Source organism: Erpetoichthys calabaricus, chromosome 2 (assembly GCF_900747795.2).
Source record: "Erpetoichthys calabaricus chromosome 2, fErpCal1.3, whole genome shotgun sequence".
Taxonomy (NCBI): Eukaryota; Metazoa; Chordata; class Cladistia; order Polypteriformes; family Polypteridae; genus Erpetoichthys; species Erpetoichthys calabaricus.
Window position 1 is genome coordinate 46,531,863 of NC_041395.2, and position 16,914 is coordinate 46,548,776.

Sequence of the window (16,914 nt, forward strand, 5' to 3'; positions counted from 1 at the left end):
GATAATGTCAGCAATAACCAACTTAACAGAATAAAATATAGCAAAGATACATAACTAGAAGAATACTAGTGGAGAAGCAACAGCTACCCACACCTCTGCAGACATTAACTGCATTAACTTTGCCTACACTGAATAAAATAAGCATGTCATATTTTGTAAACCTTCGGCCAAACTTGCGTTCTAGTTTGTTTTCCCATAAATTAGTAAAGTTGAGCTTGTGATGATCATCATGTAGCAAATTCCTATAAAGAATTTGTCATAGCAAATTCAAGGTATCCGTGTAATTAATACACTGGTATCTAAATTATGGATGTTCAGATCAAATTTATGAATCAAATTTTAGCAAATGTTTTATATGAAGAATCAAAATTGTGGTAACATTTACTTGGGCAGATTTGATGTTTGTCTTCGTTTTTAGTGAATTCTGCAAAGCACTGGATGTTCACATTGATCACACTGTGCCTGCAGAATGTCTACTAGCATGACATAAAGTCTGTGCAATTTATTCCATGTTTTATGCTTGTGGTCTCACTGCCATAGTAAATATAAATGACATACCTGAAAATGATACCAACACTGGACAGATCATAGTGTGTAATATGTTAATTATGTTTTCTTTTATACTGCTTAATTCATAGATCACATTTAATAAAGCGGCATAAAATAAACTCATGCATCTATAAGGACTTAGGGTAATTCATGAAGTATTTTATGTCCAAAGCCAAACATTCTTGCATGTGATGTCAGTTAGTTATCTTGTAAACATGCTTTCATAGTTTAAGTCATTGTTTTTTAAGAATAAATTCAACTGCCTAGGTTTATATAATGCTGCCAGAATCTTCCTGAAAAACAAGGGATGCCAGATATGCCACATGACTAACAGGCTATACCTATTCATTACATGTAAGCTTTCACCCTCCAAATTTGAATTTTATATAAGAAATACTTGTACATTTTTAACAAAAATATAAGTAATAATATTAATGCATTTTATTTATAGGGCACTTTACATTTGTAGTAAATCACAAAGTGCTACATAAAAAGTTTATACAAAGGCAATACAAGTTAAAAACAGAGATTAAACAAAGTGACTAAAATCTTTATGTATGAATATATACAATGTAGAAAAGGGGCCAGAACATTATGAATAAATATACACTCTATCATCATCATCAACAACAACAACATTTATTTATATAGCACATTTTCATACAAACAATTTAGCTCAAAGTGCTTTACATGATGAGGAAAGAGAAAAAAGACTAATTATAATTAGGTAACACTAATTAACATAGAATAAAAGTAAGGTCTGATGGGCAGGGAGGACAGAAAAAAAAAAAAAAACTCCAGACGGCTTGAAAAAAAAAAAAAATCTGCAGGGGTTCCAGGCCACGAGACTGCCCAGTCCCTCTAGGCATTCTACCTAAAAAAATAAAAAATAAAATAAAGTATAAAAATGGATCAAATTATAACTTCCTTATTGTTTCATCTTTTGACAGCAACAGTGAGCCAGACCCCATTAGACATAAGTGATGATGTTATACTGGACTCTGAAGATGAAATGACAAAATCCTTCAAGAGTCGGGTAAGTAAAATGTATTATAAAATCCCTTAGCAGATGCTGCATTAAAAGGGTTTTTGTTGAGCTTCTGGGATAAAGACTGTTTTTTTAAATCCAAAGAAAGTTTGTGAGGTGGAAGGCACAACAAGTTGATTTGAACTAAATGATTAAAGGAATAATTGTGCTTGAAGTGGGCTTAATAAATATAGAGATGTTTAAGATGTTTGTTTAGTGATAAGAGAATGAGAGGTGAGCTTGGTAAATGTTGTATTTCAGATCAAAACCAAAAAAAGGACTCAAAAGTACAAACTAAATTTATATAGGACACATCAGATGCTTCATTTGCTAGATGAAACCCTTCATTTGCTCACTGTTAGGCCAGGTTTATACTTAATGTGATGTATGCTCCAGTGGATGCTACTGCTACGCAAGCGTTGTACTATTCATACTTGCGCACGTACTTTACATAAATCTGGAAGATTCCACCAGGTGGCAGTGCAAATTATCATCACGGTGAGAACAGGTTCGCCTTCGCTCTGTTGTGAATTGCCTGAAACACCCATTAAATTCTGAGGACACCTTGCTGCAGTATCTCTGAAAAGGATGTTTAACACAAGAATTACCAGAGCCTACGAAAAAACTCGTAGATCCGGCCCACCTTAAATCGCTTCTTAAATCCGTTCACACCTCTCTGCCAGCATCCTTTTTCCTCTAAATGTGCTGATAAAAGACAAGCTGCCAGCAGCCGGCTATTCCATCCCCCCTCCGACTTAGAACGTGCGCGAACTTTTCCCAGCTCATGCCTTGATTGATTATCTGGGAGTGAAGTGGAGTTTTAGAGTTGAAATAATAGATCGTTATTTGGAACACACGCATTTCTTGCGTGTTCCGTTTCTACAATAATCTGTGTAAACACATTGTTAAAACAGAAACTTTTTCATATTTTAGTAATAAATGTTACAAAATGTAGGCATAAACTATAGAATGTGTAAAGCCCAAGTTCCAAAGATCAAATATACACTTTCACAAAAGCTTCAAGGATGCTACACCAGTTTCCGTGGCGTAGCGCGGTAACATTTGCTTCTCCGAGCGCTGCAGCTTTGCCATGCCTCACAGACCTGAGTTCGATTCCCCGCTGGGGATAAAGTGTTGCTTTTTTTTTTTTCTTTTTAACCTCAAACGGACATAAAATTTATAAATTGGTATGCACTGTCAGTTAATGAGATCGTTATATTTTCATGTGGGATGCTCCTTTTAAAATATTTTTTTAACAATTGAGGCTGCAATTAACATGAACAACTGTCCTTATAACTTATTTTTAAGATCCATAACACACAGACAGACAGGCAGAGATATATAAATAAACAGGGAAGCCACATGTACTGAAAGAAAAAAAAAAAGATCAACATGTGCGTTGTTCCTGCTGCACTGAATAAGTTCACAAGCTCTAACATCACCCCTCCCCCCAATCTGACTCTCTAAGTAACAGCACAAGTACAGACGCAAACCAAGTGAAATCAAGAGTCCCCGTTTCGATCCCCACTCACTCCTATATTTGCCGTTTTCAGTAGTAAGCTGCTCTTTTTGTTAATATTATACAGTACACACATGCACTTGGTTTGCGTCTGTACTTGTGCTGTTACTTAGAGAGTCAGATGGGGGAGGGGTGATGTTAGAGCACGTGAGCTTATTTAGTGCAGCAGGAACAACGCGCATGTTGATCTTTTTTTTCTTTCAGTACATGTGCCTTCCCTGTTTATTTATATATCTCTGCCTGTCTGTCTCTCTATTACGCAGTGCTCTGTCTGTCTGTGTGTTATGGATCTTAAAAATAAGTTATAGGGACAGTTGTTCATGTTAATTGCAGTCTCAATTGTTAAAAAAAATATTTTAAAAGGAGCATCCCATATGAAAATATAACGATCTCATTAACTGACAGTGCATAACCAATTTATAAATTTTATGTCCGTTTTGAGGTTAAAAAGAAAAAATAAACAACACTTTATCCCCAGCGGGGAATCGAACTCAAGTCTGTGAGGCATGGCAAAGTTGCTGTGCTCTAAGAAGCAAATCTTAGCACGCTACGCCACGGAAACTGTTGTATCCTCCTTGAAGCTTTGGAACTCAGGCTTTACACATTCTATAGTTTATGCCTACTACATTTTGTAACATTTATTGCTAAAATATGAAAAAGTTTCTGTTTTAACAATGTGTTTACACAGATTACTGTAGAAACGGAACACGCATGAAATGTGTGTGTTCCAAATAACAATCTATTATTTCCACTCTAAAACTCCGCTTCACTCCCAGATAATCAATCAAGGCATGAGCTGGGAGAAGTTCGCGCACGTTATAAGTCGGTGGGGGGATGGAATAGCCGGCTGCTGGCAGCTTGTCTTTTATCAGCACATTTAGAGGACAAAGGATGCTGGCGGAGAGGTGTGAACGGATTTAAGAAGCGATTTAAGGTGGGCCGGATCTACGAGTTTTTTCATAGGCTCTGGTAATTCTAGTGTTAATGATTAAATCCAACAGTCCAGGGATGCGCCCATTCCAACAAACATCAGGCTTGAGACTGAAACAATCCCAGGACAGGGCATCAGATCATTGCAAGGCGAACACAAGCACTTGCATACACTAGCATCATTTTAGCATCGCCAAATCCCCAAACATTCATGTCTTTGGAAGGAAACTGGAGCACACTGTGGAAACCCACCAGGAAAACCTGCAAACTCCAGGCAGGCAACACAAGGGATGTGACTCCCTGCGAGGCAGACCGTGCCGCCACAACAGGTGTAATTATTATCAGTATTCATTATTTAAATTAATGACGTATCTGTAATATATAACATATAAACCTTAATGCATTTCATCATGAAAGTGATATCAAGTAAACATCTAAAGATTCTAAATGTGCAGAGAGCTGGAATATCATAAATGTAATGTGTTCTGTATGTTGATTGCTGCTGTCAGGTCAGGAGGAAGCCCAGAAGCACGTAGCAATTAACAACTGGGTCGGTTTTAAGATGACGTTTATGACGGTCTATTTTTAATGATAAAGTAAACTACAAGGTTAAAGTGGACATTTCGAGTTTAAAGCCGAAATATCCACTTTAATCAAAAATACACCTTTTCACCATGTCCTTAATTTTGCATGAGAACAATTAAAATCAAACCAGTTATACAAGTGGAGTGAATGAGTTTTATTTTCATGCCACACTAATGTTGCAGATGGACAAGCACTGTGCATTGTGTGAGAGTGCATGTCGTGTCATCCTTGCCATTATGCTGCATACACACAATGATGGGGGGGGGGACAGTCGTATAACATAGTATAGTGGAATGTCCAAAACAGAATGCAGTGATGTCTGCTAATACAAGTATACCTGTGAAATGTAAGAGGCTGTTGAGGTATGGGTCTGAGTGGGAGAATGAATGCAAGTGTGTCAGCCCGTCCTTCCATATGAATATGCTTGCTGTCCTGCTTTTTTGGTCTCCCATGGATGGATATCTGACCTGAAATGGCACAGTGGAGGCTCTTCCCATGTCCGAGCAGCTAAAGAGCAGATAACGTAGAGTGAAGTTGCTTGATTCCTTATATCTCACTTAGATTTCCTCTAAAGCTGACATGGATTGTTGTTGTTATTCAATTAATTATATGTTACCTACAATAGCCTACGTTATACTGTAACCAGGAAAAACTAGACAATACTCGGTGCAAATTGATCATGCTACTATTTCCCTCCATTTGGGCTGACGGTTAAGATAGACTTATTTTTATATTTACATGTACAGTACATTTATTTGCTTATCGGGTGCTTTTTCCAAAATGACTTACAACAGAGGTGAACATATTCAAGTAACATCAGTCTGGAGACTGTTTTGGGCAAATATATCAGGACATGTTGCAGAGGTTGATCACCACAAGTGAAGAACTATAAATTTAGCATAACAAAAAATGATCAGTTACAACAGATATACACAGGGCAAAAAACATTTATTAACCATTTGACAGAAAGTTAGAGAATAGTAGGGTTTTCAGTTGCTTCTTAAAACACATTGAGAGAGTCAGCAGTTCGATGGAAGTGGGTAGCTTGTTCTACCAGCTGGGACCTTGTACATATGAAAAGAGTCTGGATACACAGGTGCTGACCCATTGAATACTCTATAGGCAAGCATCAAAGATTTGAAGTTGATATGTGCTGTTACAGGGAGCTAATGTAGCGACCTGAAGAGAGGAGTGACATGCACCCATCTTGGCTGGTTGAATACAAGAAGGGACACTGTATTTTGGACCATCTGCATTTGATTGATGGCACATGCGGATCCTCGTGCTAGTACTGAGTTGCAGTAATCCAGACTTGAAAAGACCAAAGCCTTCACCAGATGTTGTGCTGCATGCTTATTAAGATAAGGTCTGATTTTGTGGATGTTATACAGATTAATAAATAATGGCGTATATAACAATGTGCAGTTTAAAACATCTAAATAAATAACCCAATCAGATTTTTTTCAGTCTGTCTTTTTTTCTATTTATAAGTCTAGTCTGTACACATTTTCAATTTAATATGACTTCGCCTCTCCAGATAACAGCTGTGGAGTTGACACGTATGTGTTACATAGTTAAGAACAACCTCGCCTATCGTAGTGCTGATTGTGCACAAACGCTGAACCATCATTTGAGGTTTCTGTTTTTTAATATTTGTTTGTGTAATTCATAGTGCTTGTGACATGTGGTCTTAGACCATAGAAGTTTAAACCATATGTACTGGTGTTCCCCACATATATTGCAACCCCTGGGGGCTGATGGTCATTGGGTGATGTTTGTTACATAAAATTTGTTCAATTAACCAACTGAAATAATTTAATATGCATAGGCAAGTGATTATGAAAATTTGTATTTGAAATAAATCACTTAGTTATTTCTCTTTTATAGAAAAATGTTAATATGCTTAAGGAAATACAGCAATTTGCAATTAATATGCAGTTAAATTTGGTAACATTTTTTAAATCAAACAGCAGCCCTACATAATAATAATGTCAGAGTATGACAAATACTACTTAGAAATCTTAAAAGGCCAATAAACAAACAAGCAAAATATTTATGCTGCACATGAAAGCTGATTGAATGGTGTTTTCGGTGATGTGTTTAGGCAATGACAAAAACAATACATTTTAATTATGCCATTATGTACTCTAGCTACATTTTTCTAATAAGCATATAATGTGCTACAAACTGTGTATACTTGCCTTTTACACACTTTTTGTTTTTTGTGGATAAAATTGCTTGTAAAACAACCTTGTCTTAATGGTCCGTCTAAAAATAAAAGACTCAGCTGTTGTTTGGATCCATAAAGTTTATACTTTATAACCTTAAAAAAAATCCTGTTAAGTGTACAGACAGATTTTAGCTTACCTTTTAAAGGGTCATTGTAATATGATGATACTCCTCAGTCACAAGACTGAAACTGTTACTCTGTATTCTTCATCTGTCCTTTTATTATTTATTAATGGCAGATACTGTAGCTCTTGCTTCCTTCAGCCCTGCAATGGAAAAATGAAATCAGAAAATTGTTCAATGATTGGATATAGCCGTAACATATTAAAAGTCTAAAATACCTTTCCCATATGCCAGGGACTGGTATGAAATATATAGCTGTAAGTCTGGTTTAATAAAGTTGGTGTCACTAAGTGTATTTACATTATGGTTGGACCTAGATTAACATACATTGTTTCTTATTCACAATTGTTACATTTACACTGTAACCTGGTGCACAATCACCTTCTACATGTATATTCTAGCATACTTAGAGCATGACTGCTGTCTTCTAAACAGCTGTACAATTAACCTAATATGTCAATTTGAACTACTTTGTAAAGCCATTGTTGTTCTATAGCCGGAGTCCCCCTCTTGAGTAGTACCTGCACTGGGATGAGCATTCTGGTCTTGGCCTGACAGAAACATTTGGTCATTTTAATAATAAAAAAAAAAAAGAGGCAGGAGGTCTGACAAGTGAATAAGAGGTAGACATTGTCGGTTTCTACTACGATGAATTATGACAATTACTCTTATAGTCCTATGTTCTGTAGACATTGTTTTTAGTGTATAGTGTAAATTGGATATGTACAGTATCTTTCATGTTAGGTGAAACCAAAGAAGTCTTTGACACTGATCAGAATTTATAATAAACTGTAAATATGTCTACTGTAGTGTAAAAAAAGGTAATTTTGCAACACTGCATTAATTAATTCTAACAGTATTTTACTGTATACCATGAGAATTTTAATGGTGTTTAAAGATCTAATGACTTGTTAACATCATCAGGGTTAAAAGTAGATTCATCTTGTTTTAAAAAGCTGTTTAGTGCCATAATTCATAGAATTAGCCTGTTATTTCCAGTACTAGACAATTGCAAATTAACAGGGAAGTCTTTGTCAGCAGCAAAGTTAAACATTTATTAAAACACTTGTTGATTTAAGGTTTGTGAAATAGTTTTTCATTTTTGCTAGTATTAAAGCACAACAACAGAATAGGAATCAACTTTGAGTGTAGGTCCATGCAGCTTTAGAAACATGAGTAAGTAATGTGTGCAAAATTCATTCATATGAAACAAAATGATGCAATTCTAATACCTAACTTTATAGAAGTTGGAGTGACAGTTTGTAAGTTTTAAAAGTAACAAGATTTCAAATTAAAACAGTATTTTCTTTTAAATACCTGTGGGGGAAAAATTATATTATGAGGTATTAACCTAATATTAAGAATCCCTTGTTCAGTGTCAAAATTAAGCAAAATGTTGATGCAAATATATACTTGGTTCAATATTAATTTTATTAAAAAAATATTAATCACATTCATAAATATTCTCACAAATTCCTTTTAGAGTTAAATGTCATCAAGAATTTTACATCAGAGCTCTTACATTATAGGTAGAATAGGAATGAATGGGTCTTATAAGTCAGACAGTCCTCCAAGCATTTACTGAAGTCATCTGTTATACTCAGAGGTAAATTGTTTTGTGCAACAGTTAACTGTTTTAAGCTATTTCTCCATGACCTTTTGATTTTAAGTTTTCATTCCTTTTCTGGTGTTGTTTTGGTTAAAATTCACAATAGCTAAAATCTAGCTTTAGCAATTGCTACTTGAGCTTAGAGTTCACAAGCTTAACCCATGTCTGCATAAGATTTTCTGCCGCTGTTCTGGCTTCCCTTCCATATTCCAAAGACACACGTGCCACACTGATCCAGCCTGGCCATTAGTTATGTATGTAACTTATGTATATGTATTAAGAGAAAAGCCAAGCAAAATGACACCTTTTATTGGCTAACTAAAAAGATTACAATATGCAAGCTTTCGAGGCAACTCAGGCCCCTTCTTCAGGCAAGATGTACCCCTTCTTCAGGCAAGATGATTACATCTTGCCTGAAGAAGGGGCCTGAGTTGCCTCGAAAGCTTGCATATTGTAATCTTTTTAGTTAGCCAATAAAAGGTGTCATTTTGCTTGGCTTTTCTCTACATTCATAATGGCTAACATGGTACAACACCCTAGTACTACATATATGTATTAAGAAAACATTATATTCTGTTTTTGAGGGCCACTATATGAAACATGGAACAAATCTGGAGCTTTCCACAGATAAAGTTTATCCATCCGCTTTAATTAGCTGTAACCTAAAAGGCCGTTATAGAGGAGTATTGGCAAAATGGCAAATATTATTCCATTATACAGAAAGGGTGATTGGGCACATCCAACTAATTATAGGTTGTATGCTTAACATGCATCATATATACAGTGGTGTGAAAAACTATTTGCCCCCTTCCTGATTTCTTATTCTTTTGCATGTTTGTCACACAAAATGTTTCTGATCATCAAACACATTTAACCATTAGTCAAATATAACACAAGTAAACACAAAATGCAGTTTTTAAATGATGGTGTTTATTATTTAGGGAGAAAAAAAAATCCAAACCTACATGGCCCTGTGTGAATAAGTAATTGCCCCCTTGTTAAAAAATAACCTAACTGTGGTGTATCACACCTGAGTTCAATTTCCATAGCCACCCCCAGGCCTGATTACTGCCACACCTGTTTCAATCAAGAAATCACTTAAATAGGAGCTGCCTGACACAGAGAAGTAGACCAAAAGCACCTCAAAAGCTAGACATCATGCCAAGATCCAAAGAAATTCAGGAACAAATGAGAACAGAAGTAATTGAGATCTATCAGTCTGGTAAAGGTTATAAAGCCATTTCTAAAGCTTTGGGACTCCAGCGAACCACAGTGAGAGCCATTATCCACAAATGGCAAAAACATGGAACAATGGTGAACCTTCCCAGGAGTGGCTGGCCGACCAAAATTACCCCAAGAGCGCAGAGACGACTCATCCGAGAGGTCACAAAAGACCCCAGGACAACGTCTAAAGAACTGCAGGCCTCACTTGCCTCAATTAAGGTCAGTGTTCACGACTCCACCATAAGAAAGAGACTGGGCAAAAACGGACTGCATGGCAGATTTCCAAGACGCAAACCACTGTTAAGCAAAAAGAACATTAGTGCTCGTCTCAATTTTGCTAAGAAACATCTCAATGATTGCCAAGACTTTTGGGAAAATACCTTTTGGACTGATGAGTCAAAAGTTGAACTTTTTGGAAGGCAAATGTCCCATTACATCTGGCGTAAAAGGAACACAGCATTTCAGAAAAAGAACATCATACCAACAGTAAAATATGGTGGTGGTAGTGTGATGGTCTGGGGTTGTTTTGCTGCTTCAGGACCTGGAAGGCTTGCTGTGATAGATGGAACCATGAATTCTACTGTCTACCAAAAAATCCTGAAGGAGAATGTCCGGCCATCTGTTCGTCAACTCAAGCTGAAGCGATCTTGGGTGCTGCAACAGGACAATGACCCAAAACACACCAGCAAATCCACCTCTGAATGGCTGAAGAAAAACAAAATGAAGACTTTGGAGTGGCCTAGTCAAAGTCCTGACCTGAATCCAATTGAGATGCTATGGCATGACCTTAAAAAGGCGGTTCATGCTAGAAAACCCTCAAATAAAGCTGAATTACAACAATTTTGCAAAGATGAGTGGGCCAAAATTCCTCCAGAGTGCTGTAAAAGACTCATTGCAAGTTATCGCAAACGCTTGATTGCAGTTATTGCTGCTAAGGGTGGCCCAACCAGTTATTAGGTTCAGGGGGCAATTACTTTTTCACACAGGGCCATGTAGGTTTGGATTTTTTTTTCTCCCTAAATAATAAAAACCACCATTTACAAACTGCATTTTGTGTTTACTTGTGTTATATTTGACTAATGGTTAAATGTGTTTGATGATCAGAAACATTTTGTGTGACAAACATGCAAAAGAATAAGAAATCAGGAAGAGGGCAAATAGTTTTTCACACCACTGTAAATTAATGGAAAGAATTGAAGAAAAGATTGAGAAACACAAGGCAAGAACAGGAGCTTTACTGAGTAGTCATCATGGGTTTAGATGAGGAAGGTTCTGTTTTACTAGCATGCTGGAATTGCACAAGGTAGCGGCAAAAGGACACTGTCAGAGTGGTGCATACGATATTATTTACAGTCAGAGTTGTGCATATGATGTTATTTATCTTGATTTTCAGAAGGCATTGGATAAGGTCACACATGAGAAGTAGAGCATCAAACTAAAACATGGGAGTTCAGGGTGGTAGTGTGTTGATGGGTGAAAGCTTTCTGAAACCTAGACTACTTGGTGACTTATTCCATGTATCTCTGGTTCTCTATATGAAGAAAAACTTTCAAATGTTTGTGCCTTTAACAAGTTTCCAACTGTGTCCCTGTGTTCTTGTTGAACTAATTTAAAAGTAACAATCTAGATCCAAATCTATAAATTCCATTCATACTTTTAAACACTTCAATCATGTCACCTCTTAATCTAAAACCTTTTCATTTTGCTTAAACTGAAAAGGCTCATCTTTCCTCATAGCTCATCCTCTGCAGTCCTGGAATCGGCCTAATCACTCTTCCCTGTACTTTATCCAGCACTGCTATGTGTTTTTTAGCCTGGAGACCAAAATCACTGTATTATAAAGACTGAACATAACCTCTTTTGACATGTACTCTACACGTCATGCTAACATTCAGTTACCTTCTTAATGGCTTCTGAACACTGTCTAGAAGTTGATAGTGATGAGTCCACTAGGACTACTAAATCCGTCTCATTAAATGAACTTTGAATTTTCAAACTTCCCATTGTGTATTCAAATCTAACATTTTTTCTTGTACATGTAATGTTTTATTACATGTACTTACTGTACATTAAATTTCATATGCCACAAATCTGCCCAAGCCTCTATACTATTCAAATCCCTTTGTAATGAATCAATGGATTCCAGATTATCTGCCAATCCTCCTTGCTTAGTATCATCTGGGAGCTTAACTAACTTATTTAGATTCCTATTCAAATCATTTATATATTTATATATATATATATATCTCTCTATTATAAAAATAACATCCCTCAGTACTAGGGCAGCTACTTTTTAATATATATAATACTAGCAAAATATATATAATACTAGCAAAATACCCGTGCTTCGCAGCGAAGAAGTAGTGTGTTAAAGAGGTTATGTAAACATATATATAGATATCTACATATACATATATATATATACATATATACATATATATATATATATATATACACATCCACATATATATGCATATATATATATATATATATATATATATATATATATACACATATCAACATATATACATATACACATACATACATACACATGCATATATATATATATATATAAGCACCCATATAATCAGATTGTGACACAGACTTCGAATGCCGTGAATGTAATTACCCCGATCTACATGCTGTCAAATAAAGAACCACACGCCGTGGCGCAACGTTAGGGGCATCGCCTCTGGCGCTGACGTCCGAGGTTCGATTCCCGAGAGGGAGTGCAGTGGAGTGTGTACGCCTGATGAGCCCAGAATGAGGGCGAAACACGTGTCGCGTACTCTTTGCATTTATTTGACAGTAAACTATTTCAACCATTCTATGATCTGCTCCTCACAAACTGAGGGCACCGTGGCGGATGTTAGCAGATTGCTGGCCAACCACAAGCGTTACCTGGTAGGTAACCACCCATATAATCAGATTGTGACACAGACTTCGAATGCCGTGAATGTAATTACCCCGATCTACATGCTGTCAAATAAAAACGAACCACACGCCGTGGCGCAACGTTAGGGGCATCGCCTCTGGCGCTGACGTCCAAGGTTCGATTCCCGAGAGGGAGTGCAGTGGAGTGTGTATGCCTGATGAGCCCAGAATGAGGGCGAAACACGTGTCACGTACTCTTTGCATTTATTTGACAGTAAACTATTTCAACCATATATATATACACATACATACACACACATATATATACTAGCAAAATACCCGTGCTTCGCAGCGGAGAAGTAGTGTGTTAAAGAGGTTATGTAAACATATATACATATCTACATATACACATATCTACACATATATACATACATAGTGCGTTGTAACACGGGCTGTGATTGTTACATGGGAGGGAGACAACAAATCACAGCTTCCCGCTTTCTAATCGGGCCTGTGATTGTTGCTTTGACTGATGCCCAGATCCCACAGTATCTCCCCTTAGGAGAGGCGTTAGGCAAGTGTAATTGAATAGCGGTGCTGCAAGTTTAGCTTTACACCTGTTTTTAAGGCTTATTGACTGAAAGTGGCTTTCATGAAAAAAAAGTTAGGGCTTTGCTACAGGATACACCCCCCACAAGTCAAGGAAGTAAAAATAAAGGTATATATTTCTGTTTCTGTGAAAGCCCGTTTCAGTCATTAAGTCTTAAAAACAGGTGTAAAGATATTGACAATAAGCTATGCAAACCCACCAAGACATGGAATCGTTTAAATCAAGGCGCGAGTCGAAAAACACCATCCCATACTATTAGTTAACGATTAACACATTTCTATATGTATTGTAAGCATACAATACAACTGATAATATGTTGCGCTTATTTATCTGGTGTACCGACATTTTTGCGCGTTTAACTGCTGAAATCCAACGTGGTTTGTGCCCTTTAGAATGAAAACAGTTTGCATTTACCTCTTTAATAAAAGGCGAGCTTTTAAGCCTGAGAAATCACCCCGTAAATGCACACGTTTAATTGCACATGTGTTAATATGTATGCTTACACACTGTTTCTTCTTCATTGAGGTTTTCTCTAGTATGTAGATCGGGGTAATTACATTCACGGCATTCGTAGTCTGAATCACAATCTAATTGTATGGGTGGTTACCTACCAGGTAACGCTTATGGCTGGCCAGCAAGTCAGCTAACATCATCCACGGTGCCTTCAGTTGTGAGAAGCAGATCATAGAATGGTTGAAAATAGTTTACTGTCAAATAATGCAAAGAGTACGCGACACGTGTTTCGCCCTAATTCTTGGCTCATCAGGCGTAAGGCAAGTGTAATTGAATAGCGGCGCGTCATTGAATAGCGGCACTGCAAGTTTAGTTTCTTTTCAATAAAGTCAGGCGTTAGGCAAGTGTCATAGAATAGCGGCGGCGCTGCAAGTTTGGTTTCTTTTCAATAAAGTCAGGCGTTAGGCAAGTGTCATTGAATAGCGGTGCTGCAAGATTAGCTTCTTTTCAATAAAGTCAGGCGTTAGGCAAGTGTCATTGAATAGCGGCACGTCATTGAAGAGCGGCGCTGCAAGTTTAGTTTCTTTTCAATAAAGTCAGGTGCACTTTGCAGCGGCGAAGTTCTGCTTTTAAATTTTTATTAGGAAGAAAAGAAAACCATTTTAAACTGAGGGAAAATATACCAATAACAATTTAAGGATCTGTTTTTTGTGAAGCTGCCTTTACACAGCCTGTCCGCTGTTTTATAAACGAACGCCATATAAGGCCGTTCTTTCTCCTTCACAGTCAGTTCACGTGATTACGTGTGAGGCGTGATGACGCGATACGCAACCCCCGCAACCCCGCCTCCCACGGCCAGCGAGCTGCCGTCCATTACTCAATATGGACAAAAAAGAGGTTCCAGTTATGACCGTTACGCTTTGAATTTTGAAATGAAACCTGCCTAACTTTTGTAAGTAAGCTGTAAGGAATGAGCCTGCCAAATTTCAGCCTTCCACCTACACGGGAAGTTGGAGAATTAGCGATGAGTACGTCAGTCAGTCAGTGAGGGCTTTGCCTTTTATTAGTATAGACTAGCAAAATACCCGCGCTTTGCAGCGGAGAAGTAGTGTGTTAAAGAGGTTATGAAAAAGTAAAGAAAACATTTTAAAAATAACGTAACATGATTGTCAATGTAATTGTGTTGTCATTGTTATGAGTGTTACTGTCATATATAATATATATATTATATATATACAGTGGTGTGAAAAACTATTTGCCCCCTTCCTGATTTCTTACTCTTTTGCATGTTTGTCACACAAAATGTTTCTGATCATCAAACACATTTAACCATTAGTCAAATATAACACAAGTAAACACAAAATGCAGTTTGTAAATGGTGGTTTTTATTATTTAGGGAGAAAAAAAAATCCAAACCTACATGGCCCTGTGTGAAAAAGTAATTGCCCCCTGAACCTAATAACTGGTTGGGCCACCCTTAGCAGCAATAACTGCAATCAAGCGTTTGCGATAACTTGCAATGAGTCTTTTACAGCGCTCTGGAGGAATTTTGGCCCACTCATCTTTGCAAAATTGTTGTAATTCAGCTTTATTTGAGGGTTTTCTAGCATGAACCGCCTTTTTAAGGTCATGCCATAGCATCTCAATTGGATTCAGGTCAGGACTTTGACTAGGCCACTCCAAAGTCTTCATTTTGTTTTTCTTCAGCCATTCAGAGGTGGATTTGCTGGTGTGTTTTGGGTCATTGTCCTGTTGCAGCACCCAAGATCGCTTCAGCTTGAGTTGACGAACAGATGGCCGGACATTCTCCTTCAGGATTTTTTGGTAGACAGTAGAATTCATGGTTCCATCTATCACAGCAAGCCTTCCAGGTCCTGAAGCAGCAAAACAACCCCAGACCATCACACTACCACCACCATATTTTACTGTTGGTATGATGTTCTTTTTCTGAAATGCTGTGTTCCTTTTACGCCAGATGTAATGGGACATTTGCCTTCCAAAAAGTTCAACTTTTGTCTCATCAGTCCACAAGGTATTTTCCCAAAAGTCTTGGCAATCATTGAGATGTTTCTTAGCAAAATTGAGACGAGCCCTAATGTTCTTTTTGCTTAACAGTGGTTTGCGTCTTGGAAATCTGCCATGCAGGCCGTTTTTGCCCAGTCTCTTTCTTATGGTGGAGTCGTGAACACTGACCTTAATTGAGGCAAGTGAGGCCTGCAGTTCTTTAGATGTTGTCCTGGGGTCTTTTGTGACCTCTCGGATGAGTCGTCTCTGCGCTCTTGGGGTAATTTTGGTCGGCCAGCCACTCCTGGGAAGGTTCACCACTGTTCCATGTTTTTGCCATTTGTGGATAATGGCTCTCACTGTGGTTCGCTGGAGTCCCAAAGCTTTAGAAATGGCTTTATAACCTTTACCAGACTGATAGATCTCAATTACTTCTGTTCTCATTTGTTCCTGAATTTCTTTGGATCTTGGCATGATGTCTAGCTTTTGAGGTGCTTTTGGTCTACTTCTCTGTGTCAGGCAGCTCCTATTTAAGTGATTTCTTGATTGAAACAAGTGTGGCAGTAATCAGGCCTGGGGGTGGCTACGGAAATTGAACTCAGTTGTGATACACCACAGTTAGGTTATTTTTTAACAAGGGGGCAATTACTTTTTCACACAGGGCCATGTAGGTTTGGATTTTTTTTTCTCCCTAAATAATAAAAACCATCATTTAAAAACTGCATTTTGTGTTTACTTGTGTTATATTTGACTAATGGTTAAATGTGTTTGATGATCAGAAACATTTTGTGTGACAAACATGCAAAAGAATAAGAAATCAGGAAGGGGGCAAATAGTTTTTCACACCACTGTATATATACACACACACACATATACATATACACACACATATTATATATATATACACACACACACACATATATATATATATAATATACACACACATATTATATATATATATATATATATATATATATATATATATAGCAAAATACCCGCGCTTCGCAGCGGAGAAGTAGTGTGTTAAAGAGGTTATGTAAACATTTATATATACATAAACATATATACATATATATACATATCTACATATACACATATCTACATATACATATACAGTAATCCCTCGCTATATCGCGCTTCGCCTTTCACAGCTTCACTCCATCGCGGATTTTATATAT

At 37.2% G+C, this 16,914-nt stretch overlaps 1 protein-coding gene across 1 annotated transcript in view; it reads left to right on the top strand.

Annotated features, from left to right (window-relative positions):
• The window catches only part of tinf2 (TERF1 (TRF1)-interacting nuclear factor 2), a 48,817-nt gene that overhangs the window by 29,880 nt on the left and 2,023 nt on the right, over positions 1 to 16,914 (top strand). Inside the window, exon 9 of the mRNA XM_028793723.2 lies at positions 1,500 to 1,585. Within this exon, the coding sequence (XP_028649556.2) occupies positions 1,500 to 1,585 (86 nt within the window). The remainder of the gene's footprint in view (positions 1 to 1,499; positions 1,586 to 16,914) is intronic.